Source organism: Danio aesculapii, chromosome 10 (genome assembly GCF_903798145.1).
Source record: "Danio aesculapii chromosome 10, fDanAes4.1, whole genome shotgun sequence".
NCBI classification, from domain to species: Eukaryota; Metazoa; Chordata; class Actinopteri; order Cypriniformes; family Danionidae; genus Danio; species Danio aesculapii.
Window position 1 is genome coordinate 36,086,993 of NC_079444.1, and position 25,237 is coordinate 36,112,229.

The 25,237-nt window shown below is 34.5% G+C and overlaps 1 protein-coding gene across 2 annotated transcripts; it reads right to left on the bottom strand.

The window, feature by feature from the left end:
• Nucleotides 1-984: 984 nt before the first annotated feature.
• On the bottom strand, nucleotides 985-24,947 carry katnal1 (katanin p60 subunit A-like 1). Of its 2 annotated transcripts, none has more exons than XM_056467593.1 (11): nucleotides 24,864-24,947; nucleotides 22,159-22,406; nucleotides 18,736-18,896; nucleotides 18,262-18,424; nucleotides 14,841-14,968; nucleotides 11,940-12,045; nucleotides 11,439-11,597; nucleotides 9,382-9,508; nucleotides 5,960-6,094; nucleotides 4,004-4,130; nucleotides 985-1,632 (listed from the first exon to the last, which is right to left on the bottom strand). In XM_056467593.1, exons 2-11 carry the CDS (start codon nucleotides 22,318-22,320, stop codon nucleotides 1,434-1,436), a joined length of 1,467 nt encoding a protein of 488 aa, XP_056323568.1. In that variant the 5' UTR covers nucleotides 22,321-22,406; nucleotides 24,864-24,947; the 3' UTR covers nucleotides 985-1,433. The 2 variants fall into 2 exon arrangements, with proteins under 2 accessions (XP_056323568.1, XP_056323569.1); XM_056467594.1 differs by having other exon boundaries at nucleotides 22,159-22,424; nucleotides 24,864-24,922.
• Between the last annotated feature and the right edge of the window lie 290 nt (nucleotides 24,948-25,237).

The following is a 25,237-nucleotide window of genomic DNA, read 5'->3' on the forward strand; positions in this document are numbered from 1 at the left end:
CCCAGACATGCTCAATAATGTTCATGTCTGGTGACTGAGCTGGCCAATTCTGCAGCACCTTGACCTTCTTTGCTTTCAGGAACTTTGATGTGGAGGCTAAAGTATGAGAAGAAGCACTATCCTGCTGAAGAATTTGCCCTCTCCTGTGGTTTGTAATGTAATGGGCAGCACAAATGTCTTGATACTTCAGGCTGTTGATGTTGCCATCCACTCTGCAGATCTCTCGCACGCCCCCATACTGAATGTAACCCCAACCATGATTTTTTCCTTCACCAAACTTGACTGATTTGTGTGAGAATCTTGGGTCCATGCAGGTTCCAATAGGTCTTTGCAGTATTTGTGCTGATTGGGATGCAGTTCAACAGAAGATTCATCAGAAAAATCTTCCTTGATAATAATGTATTAGTGAATGTTGAACTGGGGTAGCACGGTGGCGCAGTGGGTAGCACAATTGCCTCACAGCTAGTAGGTCGCTGGTTTGAGTCCCAGCTGGGTCATTTGGCATTTCTGTGTGGAGTTTGCATGTTCTCCCCGTGTTCGTGTGGGTTTCCTCCGGGTGCTCTGGTTTGCCCCACAATCCAAAAGACATGCGGTATAGTAAATTGAATATCCTAAATTGGCCGTAGTGTATGTAAGTGTGTGCAATAGTGTATGGGTGTTTCCCAGCGTTGGGTTGCAGCTAGAAGGGCATCCGCGGCATAACACATATGCTGGATAAGTTGTCGGTTCACTCTGCTGTGGCAACCTTTGATTAATAAAGGGACTAAGCTGAAAAGCAAATGAATGAATGAATGTTGAACTATGATTAAAAAATGCTGTACAATCATGTTAGTGAAAACATCATCCTTATTGTAAAGTGTGACCGTCGTTTCTTTGCAATATTTATATAAATATTCTCAAACTGTTCCGAAATGAATCCTGCAATAAAATGCGTACTATTGAGATAAGAAAATATTCTGGTCAAAGCACATTGCATAGGTAGAGAATAAATGTTAATTTATTATAATTATCAAATAAAACACTTAAGAACATAACACGTCTAAACATAAAAAAACCATCCAGCACAGTACCAAGATTATGCTGCTCCCCCTTGTCAAGTATTATTTTCACAGAATTGAAACTTAAGACAACTCAGCCGATTTCCATCTGTTAGCGGAGAATGAAGTTAGAAATGTCTTGAAACTGAGATACTAGAAACATGTAAAGGTAGCTCCGTGTCGAACACAGATCAGTAGTGCATTTCTGACAATTAAAGGTGCGACTTCTCTCAGTCCAAACGTGCCCAAACGCATCTGAACACCGGTTCCACTAGTTTTCAGTAGCACTTTAAAAAGTCTCTACAGACATTAAACCGTGCCTTTTTTTCCCCCTTAAGTATTGGTCCATAGTGTGTTCTCCCACATTCACACTTATCTTGTAGCAGTGGTTTGTCTTCACACCGACCCAAACTCAGACATCCAGGACTCGTATTTCTCCAGATCGGCCGCCGAGACAGATTTGGAGATCTTTTTGAGAGCGAGCTCAAAGTCCTCCATGGTGACCGGCATCTGCAGCTCGTCTTTAGAAAGAGCTCGAATCTCCTCAGGACTCAAACCCTGGATCCTCCTGCGCATCGCCATCATCGACGCATCTCTGAGAGCACAGACGCAACATCAGCAGGCTCATTTACATCATTAAACCCACATGATTTAAGCAGACAGCTTCACTTAGGCTAGTGATTATGAAAGATGTTTTACTTTCATTCGAACATACAATACTGGAGGGCGCCATAAGTTTGTTCCAGTTGTTCACTATTTACCTGGTTTTAAAAAATATTTAAAGATTACATTTTTATTTAAATTCTTAAAAGTTCAGTGAAATTAAAGGTTTTTTTAGATGTTAGTATGAGTAAGTTAGTCTTCAAGAATATCTATAGGCTAGTGTGGTAACAAAACAATGACAGGATTTGAGATTAGTAGATATAAAACTGATACAAGCATGTAAAGCTTGTAGTTTGTCGCTTCCGCCTGAATGGATCAATGATTTTTTTTGATGTCAGCTCATATTTCCGTTTCTTAGCAAATGTTCTGACCAATCAAATGCTCTCTAGTATCTAAAATGCTCCGCCCCCTTCAAGACGCTTCACATTTACTTTTCTTTTGATGCGCTTGAGCTCGATCTGTGCATTAGCAGAGCTGTAATAAAACGAAATGCTAATGGCTGCTTTTCTTAAAGGGGAGGAGCTATTCTATATCCCACCCTCTCTTCGTTTTTCAGTTGAGATTACATCAAGCATCGAATGAAAAAATGCACATTTCAAAGCACTTCAAGGCACCTTTAACTATTTTATTACAAAACAAGTATAAAATTACTTTATATGAAACATTTCATTTTCTAAACACCCGTGGAAATTAAGACTTTATTAATTTGCATGTCTTGAATTTTGTTAAAATCAGGCTATTAGTTTATTTGTCTATTTGGTTATTTATAAATATCCTTAAAATTGGAGATCTGCCACCATTCATAGGTTTTACACTAATGTATGTATTCCAATTTTGAAGTTAAAACAATGTAATAGCTACAAACTAAAATTAAGTAACAAATAATGTCTTTGATAACTGGAAAAGAATATTTGAATCTATCCGTTTACAAAATACTGATGGCCTGTTTTTCTAGGCTTTATTGGGGATAATGGACAGGATTGTTGGTCAATTATTGCCTTTTTAGCTTAAGTATAGGACAGAAACTAGCTAGACGGTAGTGTGTGAATTGTTTAGTGGGCAAAATAAAAAAAAAAATGTAAAAAGTCAGTATTTTTAGTAAGCTGTTTTGCATTTATTCTTGCCGAATAAAATTTTTTATTGTAGAGCAACCCATTTTGTCTTGTCATTGATATTTAACTTTAATAGGTAGAACAGTCTGAGATATGAACAAAAGCGAGTGATGCATTAAAGTTTGATTTAAAAAATCTTGTATGGTTATAAATCATTATAATAAATTCTAAAAAATAATTCATTTAAAAATCTTGAACGATACTAATGATATGACGTAGTTCCGGAAACTTTCTACTTCTCTGTTTATCCGTCTGATTTTACGGTGGATTTCTTTTGACCGCCCCCTGCCATTTTAAAGAATATCACAATGGCGAACGCCTCAAGTATAAAAGCCTCGTCCGTTTCTTGAGGTGCGCGCACAGTCAGCGGAGGTGCGTGATGTGGCGCCAGGCGAAAGTATAAATAAGGCTTAAGATGTTTTGGGTTTTTTTTTTCTATAGTTTAATGGTGCATCTAACCTGTCTTTAGTACTGTTCAATTTAAATAATTTTATTTTACCACAAATTTTGTGAGTTTTACATTTTCTCTGGCGTGTTTTTAATATTGTGATATAGGTCTTAAATTTGATATTATGATATCTGCAGAAACCCTGTCCAGGTTGAGGGTTGAGCGCTGGGCTAACGACCCACCTCATAAAAAACTAGATGTAACGAAGCACCAACATTGTGCGCCTAAATATCAACTTTGATATAAATGGCCCTGAGAGTAAGTAATTTTCTGTTATCATAGTACATGATGCAACAACAGAAGAGTCAAGCTTTAAATAGAAAAATGATCTAAACTTTTTTTTGAGTGAGATGCTAATGGCCTAATCCGATTCAATAATCTAAGCTAAGCTATAAATGCTCCAGCCAGACCCGTAGATTGGTTGAATGGATTCAAACTGAACTGTTTAACTGTAGGGGAGTAGTAAAATGACTCTTAATGCAAAGATAAAATGAACTGTTCCTTTAAGCATCTGATCTGATTGGTGTGGTTTACGATTTTTCTTCTATTGTGGAGTTTTTTTTACAGTGCTGAAGGGCAAAATAAATGGAAAATAATCTAATAGGGCGCTATCAGCAAAATGAGCTTGAGTCTGTTCTTTCTGCCAGTGATTTTGTCACTGCAATGTACTGCGCACAGAGAAATGACTTCACATGCAGTTCAGTGAGGACGAGGTGTTCTCTAATCCTGAAAACACACTGTACCTGCAGACGTTGGTGATGTCAGCACCCGAATAACCCTCAATCTTCTCAGCGATGATGGTCAGATCCACATCAGACGCCACTTCCACTTCTCTCAGATTGATCTTCAGCAGCTCTGCCCGGCCTTTAGCTGTGGAGTTCAGTTCTATCAGTTAGCTTTGTTTACATTTTTACCCTGTTTTTATTCAAAATCCATTTATCATGAGATTGGTTTGGCTTCTTTTTAGAAACACAAATCATCTGAAATGTGTTACTTCATATTTCAAAGAGACAAATAAATAGAGGTAAAGAGAGCACTTAAAATCACTCACATTTGCATTGTTGCCGACTTAGACACACGCAAGTTTATTTGTAAAGCTCATTTCTCACAGGCTTGTATTTATATACATTTGTATAGAATGTTGTTTATGACAACAGAGGTTTTTTCATGTACTTTTCATTCTTAATCTGTTCTAAATGGTGTTAAATGTAGTTCATTTACTTGTATTGCAGAAAATACATTATTTTGATATTGCATTCTATTATTTTAATATACTTTTTTATATAATTTTATATTATTTTTTAATATAATTATTATAAATTTCTACTTAGTTTTTATCTTTTATCCCCCAAAACAACACAATATTACATTACCAATAAAGCATTTAAACTTCGTTGTGTTAATTGTTAGTTTGTTTACTTTATTAATTTATGCTGTTAGTAATTTTTAAATGATTTAATTATTTATATTTATAAATGTGCTTCAATTGTCAGTGCCACTGATTATTATTATTGTATTGTCAGGTATATATATATACACAAATGAAGTCAGAATTATTAGCCCCCCTGTTTATTTTTCCCCCAATTTCTGTTTAACGGAGAGCATTTTTTTCAACACATTTCTAAACATAATAGTTCAATAACTCACTTCTAATAACTGATTTATTTTATCTTTCCCATCATGACAGTACATAATCTCACACTCAATACACTACAATTACTATAGTATAAATACAGCACTACAACATACAAAAGAGAGAGTTCGACTTAAAATATCACTTACCAATATAATAATGATTTGATCAGCTGTAGTTAGAAATTACGAGTTTTTCTCCTCTAAGAGCTTATTATGCGGTCCTGTCGCCATCTTGTGGATGGACAACGTCAACCATCTTAGCTCTGCACAAAGACTAATGGATGCCGACGCGCTGTCTCTCCGAAATTATAAATATTTAAAATAGGCACTATTCTTATAATTAAATGGCATATTTGCAATCTAAAAAACTACATTCTCGACTTAAAAAGCCTCAAGAGTACATTGTTGTCCAACAGCAGCAATATTTGTTAAACTGTAGAGTGTCCTCTGCTTGTTGCTGTATGTGCGCGGAGTAATACACAAGGGTTAAGAGGCTGGACCAGTGCAGTTATTTGCAGAATATCCCACGGTTATCAAATTCAAGAAAAAAACAGACAGAACTGCTGTGTATATTTGTGTAATATTTACTCTTTTCAACTTTGTATTGTTTTTGTCATTTGTTTGTTTTAGTATGTATACCTGTTTCAGTGTTTTATTTGTATTAATTTTACCTTTCATTTTTCAAGTTTAGAGTTAAGCTATATTTATATATTTACCACTCATTTTCTAATTTACAATTCAAAAACTAATCTTAATGGTCCCAAAAATAACACTCACTTCATTCATATTTATACCATTTCTATTTCCCCCCGTTTAGTTTCAGGCAAAAATATGGCCATTTATAAACTTGACATATTCTTGTCTTTCTTCCAATTTGAAATGCTAAAATCCAGACCCTGTAACAGTAACAATGGAGTTACATCAGACAGTGAATCCTCGCGAGCAATGACCTACCAGCACACCATGAATGGATGGAGATTAGTCAGTCTGGTTGATCAGTGAGTGGGTGAACGGAGGAGCCGTGACTGCCTGCAGGATGTGAGTGTGTGTGGGTTTGAGTTTACCAGTGGGCAGCGGGATGTAGATCCTCTTCTCTAGTCGTCTCCTCAGAGCCTCATCGATGTCCCAGGGGAAGTTGGTAGCTGCCAGGACCATCACCATTTTAGAGGGGTCTTCACTCTCTTGAGTGCCTCCTACACCTGATGCCATTGCATAGGTGGGTGGAAGAATACTGGAAAATTAGACTCAACTAATATCTTTATATAGACATCACCTACAGTATATAGTATACAATAAGACTGAACAATATATCAATTGAGCATCGATGTCGCAATGTGTGTAATCACATCGCAGGATTTTATTATTAAAGGATTAGTTATTAAAGGCACTGATTATAAGGCTGAACGGCATGAAATGTCAGGAAATGCCTTCTTGAAAATGTCTGTTATTTGCCAGAACGCTGTCTTTGTTTTGGTTCTTTTAACCCGCCCAATGCCAGTTTAGCCAATTAAATTTCAGCAGCCCGGGCTGGCTTGGTGGAAAACTGCGTATTTCATTCATTCAGTCAGAAAGGCTCTCAAAGCATGCGTCCATGACCGAAATGCGATCTCCGGTGGACAGTAATAGACTCCGAAATGAGACGCAGATTCAGAGTTCCTCATGAGGTTATTAATTAGCAAATAATATAAATATTACGAATGTAAACGTTAGGTAAGCAGGTTACATTGTAACCGCGTGTCTTAACAACACGCTACGTGACGAGATTTGCAGTGATAAGCAATTTGGCTGTTTGCACCAGACGCAGCACGACAGAAATTTAAATACAGCCATTCAGAAGCACAGAATATGCACTCACTCACCAAATGGTAAGGTTTATAATGTAATGAATACATATTAAACATTATTAAATGTAGATGCTGAATTACTGATGTGTTTGTTTGCATTATTTCGCAGTACTAAAATTCAATTTCAAATGGTTGATTTTATTTTCAAGATCTGAGGTGAACTGTCTGCTGCAGCTTTCAGTAGTATGGCAATATATGTCATGTAAAAAGTCATTGTTAGCATTTAACACTGAATAAAGCACATGAGGTGTACCTGAGGTGAGCATTGTCAGTTTTCTGTTGTTCAGCTGAAATAGAAGCCGTGTCTAATATATCAATTCGAGGTGTTGGTTAGAACAAAAACTCTTTTTAATATGGAAAATATTCCTTCTATATGGTGCCATTGCTTTTATATGAAATATGGTTTAAATCAGCGTTTAACCTCGCTCCTGTTGGTCGTCAATCTGGCAACCTGCGCTTGCCTTTGTTTTGATCGAGGAATGCAATACCTAATGCAAAACCACTTGGTGTCAGACTTACAAGCTGCACCTTTAAATATTAAAATACAAAGATAATCATAAATATTTTTATATTATTGTATAAAATTATTAATATAACTATGACCATGTTATTTTATGTTAGATTGTTACATTTTTGTATTTGAATACTGTTAGACTCCCCAGAAAACCATACAGCACTGTTTTTCACTTTTATTTTTGCTCTGTTGTATTTACATATATATGATCGTAATTTATTATATTTTAGATAAAATTCATAGATTAAAAACTTGATCACCCCAGTCAATCTAAACTATTAAAATCTTTCCAAATAGAGCTATAAATAATCAGGTGACATTATATTCATATCGCATATATACATATATATTTAAAAAGTCAGAATTATTAGCCCCCCTGAATTATTAGCCCCCCTGTTTATTTTTTTTTCCCCAATTTCTGTTTAACGGAGAGAAGATTTTTTTTCAACACATTTCTAAACATAATAGTTTTTATAACCCATTTCTAATAACTGATTTATTTTATCTTTGCCATGATGACAGTAAATAATATTTGACTAGGTATTTTTCAAGACACTTCTATACAGCTTAAAGTGACATTTCAAGGCTTAACTAGGTTAATTAGGTTAACTAGGCAGCAACAATCTTGCTGTAAGGCAACAGTGCTAACCACTGGGCCACCATGCCATCCTTTAAAGGGAAAGGAGGGACGAGTAGGGGTAAAAAGGAGGATTCTTCAAGGCGAAGTTACCTAAAGTGAGAAACTTTATAGTGAGTTAGGAATCATCTGATAGGTGAATCATGCGCTAGTTAATGCGGGACCAGCTGTGATCAATCATAAGCACGTGCTCCTCTCGAAATTAGTTTATAAATAAACTTCACATATCACAGCAAAACAAAATATCGCAATGCCAAATATTCCAATATCATGCAGCCCCACTATATAAATGCAGGTTAACTACATCTATATATAATAACTTCAACTGTTAAAGGATATTAGTAATTAGTTACTAGTTAATTAAAGTTATTAGTAACTAATAAAGTTATGGTAACTAATATATTATTAATTAATATTGTGAAATTAACAAATAAATTAGTTTTTCAGGAATTACTTCCCAAAAATACATATAATGTAAGTAAAAGTATGCGTTATAAATACTACTGAAAGTATGAGTAAAAAGTAGCTCTTTTAAAAGTAGCCAAGAGTAGTGAATATTATGGTGTAAAAATTATTCCACCTTATTCTCTCCAAATTCAAAATGAGGCTGACATCAGTGCTATTTTCTTTTCAAGGTTTGTTTTTAAGTGTAAGTTAAATTATTTGCAATTCATGGACTATACATTTAAAATGAGAGTATAATTTATCGTTAGAACACATTACATTAATATATGCACCTATAATAAGCTGACAGAAAGCAGGTTGATGTGTTTACATGTAAAGTAAACACTGTGTAACCTAAGGGGCAAAAAACTAGCAGTGACAATATGCTAACACGTGGGTTATGCACTTTGAACCCTGACTAACAGGCTGCGAGTGTTAAGTTGGCACTGCAAACCAAGCTCATGCAGCACTGATAGAATACATGCAATTTACTCATGTGTTCAAAAAAATGTATCATTCTGTAGTGCATTTAGATATTCCTCAGGACAATTTCAGCCTCGAACAGTCATCATAACAGTGGGCATCCTTCATCTTTTCATCAGTGACCTAAACAGTGTTACTGTCTTTAAGCAATTTGATTGGAGGGAAATCTGATTATTCTACCTCACCAATCACCATAGACAGCATAATTCCTTAAAAAAACTAATCAATTATGCTAATGTTTATATTAACTGGGACTTCTGGAGGTGCACATCGATGGATTTGCTCCTCAGTGTTTGGACTTTTAGCAGTGAAAATTAAACCACACTGAACTGAACTAAACTGAACTTCAGCTTTGAAAACTGGACTGACACAGTTTCAGTTTACTAGAACTTCTATGTTAAACTGCTTTGACACAATCTACATTGTAAAAGCACTACCGAAATAAACATGAAATGAATTGAATTATTTTGAGTATTTGTAATTTGTTACTTTACCCCAATGTTGGTAAAATCAGTCACTGTCCTATTATAACAGAGTGGTGGACTTGGACAACACTAAACTTACCGTCCATCTGCACCAGTAACTCTGACTTGACTCTGCGACTCGCCTCGTGTTCATCTGATGTGCCGCGTCTGCCACATATAGAGTCGATCTCGTCGATAAAAATGGTTGTAGGGGCATAAAAACGGGCCTGTAAAAGGGGAAAAACATTCTTATAACTTAACTTTTTGTTTTCATTTACCAGAGCTTATATTTCCATAAAATTACTTAATTGAGATATATTTATTATATATATATATTTATATAATATATATATATATATTAAGGAGCAATATTTGCATTGGAATATAATATTTTTAGGCAGACTATTATAATTATTAATATTATTTTAAATATAATAAGATAATAAGGAGCAATATTTGCAATGGAATATAATATTTTCAGTCTGAATATTATTATTATTATTATTATTATTATTATTATTATTATTATTTTAAATATAATAAGGAGAAATATTTGCACTGGAATATAATATTTTTAGGCAGACTATTACTATTATTATTATTATTATTACTATTATTATTTTAAATATAATAAGGAGCAATATTTGTACTGGAATATAATATTTTTAGGCAGACTATTACAATTATTATTATTATTATTATTATTATTATTATTATTATTATTATTATTATTTTAAATATAATAAGGAGCAATATTTGTACTGGAATATAACTTTTTTTAGTCTGAATATTATTGTTCTTTTATATATATAAAAGGAGCAATATCTGCACTGAAATAAAATATTTTAGTCGCAATATTATTATTATTATATTAAATATAATAAGGAGCAATATTTGCACTGGAATATAATATTTTTAGGCAGACTATTATTATTATTATTATTGTTATTATTATTATTATTATTATTATTATTATTATTTTAAATATAATAAGGAGCAATATTTGTACTGGAATATAACTTTTTTTAGTCGGAATATTATTCTTATTTTATATATATAAAAGGAGCAATATCTGCACTGAAATAAAATATTTTAGTCGGAATATTATTATTATTATTTTAAATATAATAAGGAGCAATATTTGCACTGGAATATAATATTTTTAGGCGTATTATTATAATTATTATTATTATTTTAAATATAATAAAGGAGCAATATTTGCACTGGAATATAATATTTTCAGTTGGAATATTACTATTATTATTTTTAATAAAATAAGGAGCAATATTTGCACTGGAATATAATATTTTAGGCAGAATATTTGTATTTTTTTAACTCATAACTAACCTATAACATAACATAATGCCGATATATGTAAAATCAACAAAGTTTATCAAAGTTTTTTTTTTTTCCTTTTTAAAAGGATGTTTTTTTTATTTTCCCCTCTCACTCACTTACTGACTAACTAACTGTAAACTCATCAAAAATACAGTGTTTATCATTAATGTGTATTAGCCACTGTTTGTCAGAAATGTATTATTAACTTTTACATGGGGGTATTTTTAACTAAATGCTTTATATGTCTTTCCTAAAAACAACATATTGCACATTTAAGTCAAATAAACACTTCCAGCGCTATTATTTACCTTTCTTTAGTGCATTTTTCCATTAAGTAATTAATAAATCATTTCCTCTATGTTGACCATTGGCATTATCTTTTATTTACATTATCTGGAGTATCTTTCACTTTTTATTTTTATCTATTTATTCATCTTTCACTTTTTTAACTATATTGTTGACTAAATAAAGTATAAAAGCACCTTTAAATAATGCAAAATGTGTCACAACACTAACATGCATTTTAAATATTAGATCCCAGTGTTAGAATATAGAGATATCTATAGTCTAATATGATTTTGCATGCGTCACAGTTTCAGATTTTAAAGCTGTTTGGTAAGCATTCTTTATACTCTGGAGAAATGTAACAAAAACATCAAAAATACAGTTTTATCAATCCAAAATTATCTAGGAAAAAAGGCTTCCCTATGGGATCTTAAATTTCAAGTATGAGGCTAATTTTTATCACTTTTAGTGGCATTGCTATAAGATTACACTTCAGAAAAGAGTCTATCCATTGCTTCCTCAGAGATCACTTACCATTTCAAAGAGGAGCCGCACCAGTTTCTCAGACTCGCCTCTGTACTTTGAGGTCAGTGTGGAGGACGACACATTGAAAAATGTTGTGCCACATTCAGTAGCAACCGCTTTCGCCAGCATGGTCTTCCCAGTGCCCGGAGGCCCCACCATCAGCACACCCTGACAGATAAACAACATGATAATGTGACTTTTGTGAATTTAAAACATACAAAGCTGATGATTTATGGGGAAAAAAAAACTCTATGGACCAAATAGGATGTGCAAAAACAAACTGAAGGAGAACTACATGAGCTGATGAATACTACAGCAGTAATAAAAGCTTGCATCCTGTCCTATAAGATAAACTAGTATCACAGCACCCTCTAGTGGAATAAAAACTAAAAATCAGATGCAAATTAAGAAATAAATGTTGGCAAAAACAAAGAATGACAGACTACTCCTCCATATGTGCGTATGGTGGGATGTCAAGCTCTGGCATCAGGTGTCACCTAACATATTAACCTTCCACGGGCGGCGGATCCCCTTGAAGAAGTCTGGCATCCACATGGGCAGGACCACTGCCTCTCTCAGCAGCTTTTTGGCATCTTCCAGATCTGCTATGTCATCCCTGCAGAAACAGTAAAACACGACAGCTTGCCTGAATCACCGTCCAGCACTGAATCACTAACTTCCACTGTGACTGACAGCTGTCGCTGACTCAGCATGCTATTTATTGTCTTCGGCGAAGAACAAAAATTAAACTTACTGCATTGATGTTTACGTAGCCAATGTCTAGGTCCTGAGGGACTTTTTAGATCGTTTAGACTTATTTAGATCTTTTAGACTTATTTAAACACAAAATCTGAGAAAATTAAATCAAAATTAGGTTCTTGAGCAAATTAATTAATTAATTAAAAATAATAAAGTCAAAAACCCAATTGAAACTTTCGTCATTCATTTTACTACAAAAATTAAACTGCATCGATCAAGAACCCAACTGAAACTTTACCCAATTGAAAATCAAAAACCCAACGAAAACTTAACCCAATTCATTTTTATGACAAAATTTAACTCACTGCATCAAGGTTTACAAGCCAGTGTCTAGGCCCTGAGCAGTGACGTAAAGAGTACTGAAAAATCATACTTAGGTTAAAGTACCATTACTTGCCTAAAAATGTAGTGCAGGTAGAGTAGAAGTATCGGTTGTAAATATTACTCAAAGTATGGCTAAAAAGACCTTTCAAAAGTATTCAAGAGTAGTGAGCATTACCCTGTAAAAAGCTGATGCATTTACATGTAATTTGTGGACCTGTGTAAACGTAATATTCTGTAGTGCATTTAGTTATTGCTCAGCAGGCACACAATGTCATAAGACGTTAATATTAGGTTAGATTTAGGTTATGATGTCAGGTGACCAAAATGTAATGTCTAGCCAGCGTCCAAGAACAGCGTTATTTTGATGTCCAATAACGACGTCAAATGATGCTGGTATTTGGTTGATTTTAGGTTGTTAGAAACTGACCAAATCCAACGTCGAGCCAACATCTTAAACCAACATCGTATTATTGTCAAATACTGATATTTATTCGTCAGGTATGGCCAAAAATTCAACATCTGATAGACGTCATAGTGGTAACGTCCACACAACGTCAAGCTAGACCATCATTAGACATTGATATTTGGTTGGACATTGACAAAGGCCTGCCATTGACTTCTGGCTTCAACCCAATTTTCAAACAAAATGCAACGTACCCATGACATTGGGGTACGACGTCAATCTGACGTCATGTTGATGTCTTATGCCTGCTGGGTGTTTAAGGCCATTTTGGTCATCATACAGTAAACATCTGTCATCTTCTCATCAGTGACATGCATCTAAACAGTCTCTTGGTCAATGCGTGTAAAGATTTTGGACATTGTCTTGGACACTTTTAATGATTCCAAACAGTTTGCTGCAATTATAAATCATTCATGTCTTGAGGTACTACAGAATGTGTGATTTGTTTGGACAGGAATCACAGGACTGATTTTTCCAATCCCCATAGACAAGAGAAAATAAAGTAGTGACTACAGGATGAAGAAAAGTAGTGGAGTAAAAGTACCGCACTAAAAATGTACTAAAGGGAAAGTAAAAGTACACATTTATAAAACTACTCAGTAAATTACAAGTTCTGAGAAGAACTACTCAATTACAGTAATTTGAGTATTTGTAATTTGTTACTTTACACCACTGACCCTGAGGGACTTTTTTCTATTTTAGGTCTTAAACACTAAACGGGTTCTTGACCAAAAAATAACCAATAATAATAATAATAATATTAACAACAACAACAACAACAACAAACTCGGCAACACCAAGGCTCCAAAAATACCTGATGCTTTCTCAAAACATTACAGGCTATGCAAAAGCTTTTTTAAAGAACTGAAATTACTAATTCTTTTTGAAAGCTGAAAGTATTATCAAACTAGCTAAAATATTTGCCACTCTCAGAGGCCGTTCACACAGAATTTATTTTTCCATTCCATTGTGCTACTTTTGCATTGTTTTTCTATGTAAACATGAGTTGACCAATGTGTGAATGTTTGTGCCTTACAATAAGTTACATCCATCCAAGGATAACCCACTTATGTTCCCATAATACACACAATATAGTAATAATACATAATACAGCATTTCTCAGTGTTTGAAATGGTTTGTTCAAGGATACAATCTATCTAAACCACCTTTCTGAGAGCCTGCTCTACACTGATTGGTCAGTTGTGGCAAAATCTGCCTGTGCACCAACAGTATATATGTATGGGAAAGTAAGTATTTAGAACATATTAGTAGGGAGTACTGCATATAAAACAAACTATAGAGTTAAAATGCAAAATTATTAGTCCAAAGCACTCAAAAAAAAGTGAAAAAATGATTTAAAAAGCCTTTATTAACGTGGCTATTCCATAAAACTGCACCTACACATTTTGGCAAATACTTGCCTTCATCAGGGTAACCTTATCTTGTTTATCTGTATGAATATCTTACCCAAAAAGCACCGACACATTAATTTCCCCTAAAGCACATTTTGTTTGAATTTTTTTATAAACTATAGAGTCGTTCATTATAAACAACATTCGTTTAAACTAAATGAAAAGGTAAAGTAAAATATTAGTCTGTAAATGTTAACAGAAATCAGAGACATACAAGCAGACAAAATACTAGCCTGTCATGATTATGTTGTCTCATAAACCATCAATAATTTACATTCAAATCAAGAAAAGTATTTGTGTAATGAAATGGCATTAATTGTGTGCTGTCTTGTCGTATTATGTAATGAAGTAATGTTATACACAATCCACTGTGATGGTCACAAATGACCAATAAAATGGCATCAAAATATTTATTCTACATACTATATGTAAAGATGTGAAATGGCACATTACCAATGGATATTTGGATTGCGCGACACAATGTCTCTCTCCAGTGCATCCACCAGATCGCTGTCATATCCTGTGCCATCAAACTTCTTCTGTTCCACATCAGCAGCGCCCTCCTGAGCATTTCTCTTACTCTGAACACACACAGACAGACAGGTACAACACATGAAATAGCCGAAACACAGAACACATTTATGAGCTGACCTGAAATGAACCATAATTCTGACTCAGAGAGGTTTTCCAGAATTATTAGCCCCCCTGAATTATTAGCCCCCTGTTTATTTTTTCCCCCAATTTCTGTTTAATGGAGAGCTGATTTTTTCAACACATTTTTAAACATAATAGTTTTAATAACTCATTTTTATAACTGATTTATTTTATCTTTGCCATCATGACAGTAAATAATATTTGACTAGATATTTTTCAAGACATTTCTATACAGCTTTAAGTAACATTTAAAGGCTTAACTAGGTTAATTAGGTTAACTACGCGGGTTAGGGTAATTAGGCAAGTTATTGTATGATGATGTTTTTTCTGTAGACTATCGAAAAAATATATAACTTAATAAGGCAAATAATTTTGACCTTAAAATGTTTAAAAAACAGCTTTTATTCTAGCCGAAATAAAACAAATAAGACTTTCTCCAGAAGAACAAATTATCAGACATACTGTGAAAATTTCCTTGCCCTGTTAAACATCATTTGGAAAATATTTTAAAAATAAAAATAAATAAAAAAAAAATCAAAGGGGGGCTAATAATTCTGACTTCAACTGTATATGATATGATACAAAATATGATATGATATAATATGATATGACATATATCATATGATCAGGGCTTGATATTAACTTTTTTTGTTCACCAGCCACTGTGGTTAGTAGTTTTCCAATATTACTAGCCACTCGACAATTTTCACTAGCCACAATTTTGTTGCTGGGGAAACATATTTTATATACATAAATTTGAATTGGCGCACTAAAATTACTTGATTAAAATTTTGTGTAATGTAAACATCCCTCTTTGTTAATTTAACTTTTTGTTGTGTTGTGTATGACCTTGCTCAATGAGCAAGAGCAAATGGGTTGTGGTTTCATAGTGTCACATTGCAATTAGTTTTATTTCACATGGCTTTTTAGGGCTCAACACTAAGGATTTACCCATTTTTTTGTCTCTAGCCACACTAAACAAATAATTTTCTTGCTACAAATTTTAAATAATGGGTCAAAACAAGCAACATATAACTTTTTATTCAACAAAAATGTTCTTAAAAAAAAAACAATTGACATTTAAAAAAATTATGTTCATGTATCTATACACAGTAGCTTGTCCAGGCTAAAGGTCCCAGATCGCCAGTGAACTATAGATAAATGGAGAGTTAATCTTCTATTAATGCAATGTTATTGTAAAGGAAAATAATTAAACCACATTAACAAAAATAACTGTAAACAAAAGAAAGCCAGTGAATGAACAACATTCTGTGTGCAATAATGAAAGGATGATTGCACACACTTGGTTAACGTTAGGCTCATTAAATATCTGTTCAAAGAATGGTTAAAGTGAAAGCAGCAACTGCTGCTGCTTACAAACAATCTCAAGCTGTGAAAGTAGCAGGACTGTTGGGGGCATGAGCACCACTTTTTTCTAGTCTTTTTCAAAGAGAAACGATCGCATCAGTTGTATTTCCAGGCCTGGTTACTTCGCACAATGAAACGGGACACGGGAGTTTTTAAGCACTTGTGCGCATCCCATCATGCATCTAATCTTTAGTGACAAGGCAGCACTGACAATTTAAAAATTACTTTCAAACAGCCAAAGTGGCTAGAGGGGGTGTCTGTCTAGGTGAAATCTACCCGCATTTGGCAGATGTTAATGTCAAGCCCTGCATGATATATGATATGATGGTAAAACATTTGGGAGCAATCAATTTTATTATTTTGAAGAAGTCTCTTTTCCTCACCAGGGCTGCATTTATTTGAAAAAAAAATACAATAAAAAGTTAAATAGTGAACTATATTTAATGCATTTAAAACAAAAGCTTTTGATTTTTCATATATTTTATCATTTTGTTCATTCCTGTATTTACTCCTGTTCAGTCTCATAAATTATTATCATCTGCTGATTATATAGATACATTATAAATGTCTTTCATTTTACTTTTGAACAATTGAATGTGTCCTTGATGAATAAAAGTAAACATTTTAATGATACTTAAAGTTTTTAAAAGGTACTGTATCAGAGTTTCCACAAAAATGTGAAGCAGACTAACACTTTTTAATACTTATCATCATATATTTGAAGGATTACATGACACTAAATACTGGAGTAATGATGCCTAAAATTCAGCTTTAAAATCAATTACATATTACATTTTAAACTACATTCAATAAGAAAAAGCACAATTTTAAATGATAATATTTCCCAATTTTACAGTTTTTATTGTATTTTCTATTCAAGATTTAAATAAAATAGATGTAAATCAATTTAAACTGTAAAAAATTGGGAAATATTACCTTTGTTAACAGAATATGCTTCTTTAAAAACAATAAAATAATTTAATTTAAATGTACTAAACCAAAGCCCCTTTAAGGCAAGTCATTTCACTCGGTGGCCATCTTTCAAACTCCTCTCGGCCGTATGCTCGAGCATTCTGTCTAAATGGGTAAGCATTAAATACTCCAAAACAGTTTGCCAAGCTTATGATTACATTACATATTTGGAATCACCAATAAAATTAAACAACAACTGTCTCATAGGTTTTGTCTTAACGTTCAAATTAAATAAATAATTAAATGTGTATTTTTTCAGGTTGCCCAAGCTAATTGGCATGCGCACTCGAAAAGAACAAGATCACAACACCAACCTCATTAATGGCCGTTCTGCACATTATCATCCTCTGAATAATGATCCTCTGATCGTGCTGCACTTCAGAAGTAATTCACAACTTAGTCTTGATGGTGAATCTCCTACAGAAATGGCCACGACTCTTTATTTACATGTTTGTGGCCGATTGAGTAGTTGTTGTCATGTGATGTGCGTTTGACAGGACGGACTGTACCTCACGTTTGTTTCATTCAGAATACAAAACAAAAAAAAAAAATTGTTTTCAAGTACACTTGGTTCATTTAAAAGTACAGATTTCGAGCTTTATCTGGATCTATTTCTTATGTCCGTGAAGCCAGTTTTAGCTGAGATTCCTTTGCGTTTGTTCACCACAAAAACTGTCATAAAGCACTTGTCTGGTCCCAGCTTCTTTCTTGGAGAAACGTCAGTCTATAGCGATTGATGATTGGCTCTGTACTAGTAGGCGGGGCTTCATTCACTATATTGACCATTACACTTTTCCTCATTCAAGACTACACAAGTGACATGTCTTGTGTATTCTATAGTCTTTGACTAAATTAAAACTTAACCAGTTATGAAACTTACCTTTTCCTCCTTAGCCTTATTTCCACGTCCGTCACGGGTGTTGGGTCTGTCAGGTTTAATGTTGGGCTGACCTCTGCCCACAGGTCCACGATGCTGCATCCCGGGAGACTCTTTCCTCTGGGGCTTTGATAAAGGGACCGGTTTCTTTACCTGGACAGGTCCTCTATGACCACACAGAGTCACATTATCAGGTATAACCAACTAGCACTGCACTCAAAAATCACATACTGTACAGAGGGAACTTCATTTGGTTTGAAATGTATTTTGTGAATGCTGAAGTTGTTTCTGTATAGCATGAATGTGTAATCTAAATTAAATTCTAACGTACCGCATCTACAATGTTTTTTTAATAAAACTAAACTAAATGCATTTTCACCAAATTCTAATCGTATCTATTAGTGCTGTCTGCTAGAGCAGTGCATGAGTGAGCAGCCAGTGACAGCACTGAAGCCTGAAACTCTCTGTCGGCTGTACCTGTGCTCCGCTGGGGTTGGAGGAGGCCACACATCAGGGTCCCTCGGGCCCTCCTCAGGCACAGGGTTGGGGAAATCAACCGCTTTGTCCACCTTGAAACTCTCCAGGGTGCTTACAATGCTTTTCACCTGCTCATATTCCTCTGCCAGTTCCTGCCGTACCTGGGTTCAGAGAGGAGGGGAAACTGCATTGATTTGAGTCCTTCAGAATACATTTACTCTACCAGCATCACTATATTTTATGGGTAATAAATATAATGTTGATGAAGGAAGCCTCTTGCGTTCAACACAAATTCATTGTGAAATATTATTACAATTTCAAAATAAACTGTTGTGTATTTGGGTTTATTTTAACATGTCATTTATTACTGTAAAGCTGAATTTGTAGCATTAATGCTCCAGTCAATAATTAATATAAATAATTAATATAGTTATAATAATATAAATTTTATATAGTGAAAGATATTTAAAAAAAAGAATAGTAAAGTTTTTGCCTTTTAATTTTTGAACTGCAAATAATGTGTGTATTTCAAATACATCAGTATTTAAAGAGCATTTTGTAGGTTAAAAAACTATTTCAAAACAAGGTAGAATCGTTTGTGAAAATACTATATAATACCATAAAATACCATATTAAAATGTTTTACGAAGCGCAAGGACACAAATTTTAAAGAAAATGTGTCTGTTTTTGCCACTTCCAGAAAATCCGCTTTTTGTTTCGGTAACGCCAGAAACAGTTGCTAGTTTTGGTGTAATTTATCATCATCGTGGTATAATATTGCGTTTATGGGAACGACACAAACTGCCTGTCAGTCTGTCAGCATATCAACTCCACAAGTTTCCGTTGCTATGTTGGTTCATATGTGTTCGTGAAATAGGATGAATGCGATAAGACCGAGCTGACGCGAAAACGGCGAAAAACGGCGAAAAACACGTTCCTGGATCAGTCAATGAAAGCGAGAACTGCACGGTATGAAAACTCCTTTTTCTTTTATATTTGTCTACTTTCAAATCAGTAAGCATGATTATTTGAGTAATTTGAAGCAACACGATGTGTTTACGTTAGAGTGTCCTACAGTACAGCACTGCTTTTTTTAAATGTGTGAAAATATAAGCATATGATAAGACTACTGGTACCATCAGTTCGCTAATATTATAAATGTCTTGTATAGTTACAGCATAGTGACTTTGTTTGCTCAGCTAATTATTAATTTATTGTCATGTGGTGTGTTTATAAGGCTTTGGGAGACGCATCTGCAGCAGTGATGCCCTTCCAGCTGCAACCCAGTACTGGGAAACACCCATATACTCTCATATTCACACACACACACACACACACACACACTCATACACAATGGCCAATTTTGTTTACCCAAGAATTCATCTATAGCGCATGTGCTTGGACTGTGGGGGAAACCGGAGCACTCAGGGAGAACCCACACCAACACGGGGAGAACATGCAAACTCCACACAGAAATGCCAACTGACCCAGCCGGGACTCGAACCAGCAACTTTCTTGCTGTGAGGCAACGGTTTTAACCACTGAGCCACCATGCCACCGGTGAAATATTATTATAAATTTTAAAAACTTTATTCCATTCATATTGACATTGATATTTTTGTGTGAAAGCGTTGTGCAAAACTATTCTAAAGATTGAGACAAGTGCTTTTTAAGCTTTTTATTTATCAAAAATTAAGTTATTTTCAGCGCTGACAATAACAAGCAATATTAGTATCGATGTACCAATAACAATCGAGCACTAAATCACCAATATTACCACAAAAAATAAGATTTTACAAAATCAAGTGGATTAAAATACAATTGTTTTATTTTATACTGTAATAATATGTCACAACATTACTCCGTTTAGATCAAAGCTAAGAGTTTTTTTCCTTCACTTTTGTAAATTGGTGAAGTTTGTTTCTCGCCACTGTTGTCACTGGCTTGCTTGAGAGCTGGGTAAAGAGGGGGTAATTTCATTGACATTAAAATGGTTTAAAACAAATCAAGAACAGCTTTTATTATAGCCGAAATAAAATAAATAAGACTTTCTCCAGAATGAAAAATATTATAGGAAATACTGTGAAAAATTCCTTGCTCTGATTTGGGAAATATTTGAAAAAGAAAACAAATTCCCAGGCGAGCTAATAATTTCGACTTCAACTGTATCAGTGCTTCCCACAGGTTAGATATTCAATTGAAATTTACCCAATTTACCCAAATCACATAAATAGTTAACTAAATATGACAAACAATATATAATAAAAATTAACAATAATTTTATTACACAGTTTGTTTTCAATGAGTTAAAGTAAAAAAGACATGAACAATTTCTCTTACTTTTATGCTATTCAGGAGCCATGTGCACCCGCTGACAGGTCAAATCTGCTTCTCTCAAAGCAAACTTGAATGCCAAAGCATTTTACATATGTATATACAATAGCACTATGTAACATATTAACATCATCAAATTAATAAAATAATCAGCAAATGAGAAATAAATGACAGAAAAAGAAATAAAAACAGACAATATCTCTAAAAAAATAATCATAATTACAAGATTAAAATGTGTAGATTACTTAAATAAGGTAAATGCTTTGATTAACCGTTACTAATGGTGTACATATATTTTGCAGCCAGTTTAGAACAGGCATTTCATCCTCTCAGAGTATATAGTAAAGTTTTTCTGAGTTATTTAGATAAAAAAAAAAAAATTATTATTGAATGTTTCTCTCACGAATTGCGAAGCCATGCGAAGTAGCCTGAAGTAAAAAGGTAATGCAAAAACGCATACGAGCTTTAGAAAGCGAAAGCAGAAGTTGAATCCCGGACCGGTGTCCTGACATTTTATTCTACCCATCACATTATGCTACCAACACTGTATTTGAATGGTTCTGAGGTTGGGGTTAGGGATTAGGTAGGTTAGGCCGATGTTACACCTTCATATCACACTCCTCCACATTAAAATTTACACTGGTAGCAAAATCTAATGAGTGGCATATTGAGTCATCAAAATGTGCTACCCACTTTTTTAATGGAAGGTAGGACAAATCTACCGAACACCGGACGAATTTTAAGTCCCAAAAAGGCGTGCCTCTGTGGGTCTGCAGAGCACGTGACACTGTCTGTGGGAGTGTTGACAGGTCTTGCATGCACAGAACGAAACAGGTAAACGAGAGAAGATTTTCCACTACTTATGCGCTCACGGATGTTTGGTTATATTAGGCGGATACAAAAAAATGCAAACGATGTTAATAACAGTAAAAAAAAATGTGTCACTAAATATATATGGGCACTTGTTAATATATCTGGGCGGCCCGCAGAAGTAAAGTCTATGTGTGGGAAGCACTGCTATATATATTTTCTTAAATAAATAATCACTTATACATATTAAGTTAGACAGTTATAAAGTATAAGTTTTACCTGTTGCCATTTGACTTTCTGTGCAGGATCTCTGAGGGACTGACAGTGCTTATGGATCTGCTGTATAACCCCTTGATAGTACACCATGGAAGAGTCATAGTTCCCCAGCAGTGCGTATTCTCTTCCTTTCTTAGCATTGTCACAAATCTCAGTCAGATTCATGATGTGAGAGAAATCAGAACCTTTCTTCAACACGACTGGAGTTCAGAGATGCTGGTTTGAGAGCTGCTGATATCAGGCCATGAGTCCTGAAGAGAACAGAGAGGCTGATAAGATGATGCAGAGCTGAATCAATCATTTACACTGATGCAATTACTCAGTCCCGACTGCTCAAAACAAATACAAGATTAGTTTTGGTTGAATGTAACTGCCTTTTTTATTCTTAACAGTTAATTGTGTGATAGAAAACATACAGTTATTGAGTATATGAAAATAGAAAATGTGTGTATGTGTACATTTGTACAAGCTGCATATGATATCAACGTAACAAATGAAAGCTGATAAGAGTAAAAGGATTTTTCTTAAACACCCGGAGTCTTCCCCAGTTGACTAATTATTAAATTAGGAATTGCAAACTTTCATTTGTATTACAGGTTTTCTGTTAAAATGTATACTTTTAATATGCTAATTAGGCTTAATGTAATTAAATATCGCTAATTTGCATATATTTATTGCATAATATTATATAATTATTTTACTTTTAATAATTACTTTTTTGGGGCGGCTTGGTGGCTTAGTGGTTAGCTCTGTCGCCTCTCAGCAAGAAGGTCACTGATTCGAGTCCCGGCTGGGTCAGTTGGCATTTCTGTGTGGAGTTTGCATGTTCTCCATGTGCTTGTGTGGGTTTCCTCTGGGTGCTCCAGTTTCTCCCACAGTCCAAACACATGCGCTATAGGTGAATTGAATAGACTAAATTGGCCGTAGTGTATGTGTGTGAATGTGAGAGTGTATGAGTGTTTCCCCAGTACTGGGTTGCTGCTGGAAGAGCATCTGCTGTGTAAAACATATGCTGGATAAGTTGGCGGTTCATTCAGCTGTGGTGACCCCTGATCAATAAAGGGACTAAGCCGAAGGAAAATTAATGAAAGAGAATACTTTTTACTATCATTCTTAGGCATATATTAGTCAAGTGTTTTTAGAAAAGAGAATTTGTGTGTCTCTTTATTTCACTCTATGATTATAATAATGTAAACTGGAAAAAATAATTATTTATTTGTAGGAAATACAACATATAGAAAAACAAACATATCTCTTAAAAAAAGATATGAAAAAGTTTGAGTAAAAACTACAAATATATAGACTTTTGTGATTAAATAAGTTTGATTTCTTTCCACTAGACCAGAGATGGCCAAACTAGGGTCCGTGGGCCAAAGTTGGCCTGCCATGCCAGCTGAGAGGAGAGTGAGAATCAGTCTATCTATCTATCTATCTATCTATCTATCTATCTATCTATCTATCTATCTATCTATCTACCTATCTATCTATCTATCTGTCTTTGTATCTGTCTGTCTATCTATGTATCCGTCTATCTATGTGTGTGTCTGTCTATCTATCTATCTATCTATCTATCTATCTATCTATCTATCTATCTATCTATCTGTCTGTCTATCTATGTATCCGTCTATCTATGTGTGTGTCTGTCTATCTATCTATCTATCTATCTATCTATCTATCTATCTATGTATCCGTATGTATCTATGTGTGTGTCTGTCTGTCTAACTGTCTATCTATCTATCTATCTATCTAACTATGGTCCATGGCACTTAATCAAGTTTGGCACTCCATAAGAAAAGGTTTGGGCACCCCTGCACTACACTATTTTACATTAGACTTTACATTTTTATGAAGAGCCAAAAATCCCAAAATATAAATGTTATCCTTCATCATATGCAGCATTATTTTGCATGTTGCACTTTGTCATAAATACATTTATTTTCCATTTAAAGTTTCAGTGTTCAGTTTCCCACCTGGTCTCCGTAAAGAGTAAAAATGGGATGTATTATTGTGCTAGCGTTTTAAAACGCACAGTAGTAACTGAATCTTGAATAAACAAACCAGTCTTTTCCACTTTTACGTTACCTAGCATTACCATATCACGTAGATTCACGGAAAACAATCAAAATTTGTGGATTTCTATTTGGGTCTGAATGTAAATCTGCACTTACTACTAAACTCTGGTATATTAACCTTTGTCCTGGCCACAAACAAAGCGACTGTCAAAACTAAAGCATTTGTCGGACACCTGACGTGAGGCGCATAATAATTACCATCCCAGGCGCCTCGTGGGTTATTTTTAATTGCGTGTTTTTCTGTATTTCCACCAAAATTACCTAAGTAGCAATACACAATTAGTAATTCAAATTCAATATGTTTTACCTAGTAAATCAAATGTATCAATCATTGCTTGCATGTAAGAGTAGCACAAACGTCATCGCTTTTCGTTTTCCTTGACAAGGGACTTGTAGTTTTTTCCGTTATGCCTAAACCCACAGACACATAATGAAACCCGCAATAACAAACTACACTACCCAGAAGGCACCAGTGGAAGACACTGAAGATTTAGGCCAGCGATAACAAAAAGCATTTGGAAAGAAACAAAATATAAAGCCAATTCGTTAGTTTATGGGTCCTTCTATGAACGTGCGATATGAACGGTGCATACAACATCAACTCCACATTTGCATGCCAAAGAGTAAATGTCTTACCTTTATTCAAGGCAATTTTACATTTGTCTGGTCCTCAGTCCGTTGCCTGTTGATGTTGCCATGGCCGCGGACAGACGCGCACTGATGAGTGAGTGCATGTGTTGTGGGCGGGACTTGAGGGACAAGGTTTAAAAATATTTTATAAAATAAATAATTTAGATATTTTAAGCGAACTGTACTCCCCTGCCTGTCTGTCTGTCTATCTAATCTATCTGCCTGTCTGTCTGTCTATCTAATCTATCTGCCTGCCTGCCTGTCTGTCTGTCTGTCTGTCTGTCTGTCTATCTAATCTATCTGCCTGCCTGTCTGTCTGTCTGTCTGTCTGTCTGTCTAATCTATCTGCCTGCCTGTCTGTCTGTCTGTCTGTCTGTCTG

Bases quoted from the DNA above. Each gene is read 5' to 3' on its own strand.
- katnal1 (XM_056467593.1), bottom strand. From the start codon at position 22,320: ATGAATCTGACTGAGATTTGTGACAATGCTAAGAAAGGAAGAGAATAC. The intron at 12,046-14,840 runs GTAATGTGCCAT...CTGTTTCTGCAG, and splicing joins CGCAATCCAAATATCCATTG to GGATGACATAGCAGATCTGG. The intron at 4,131-5,959 runs GTAAACTCAAAC...TGAACTCCACAG, and splicing joins CTACATCCCGCTGCCCACTG to CTAAAGGCCGGGCAGAGCTG.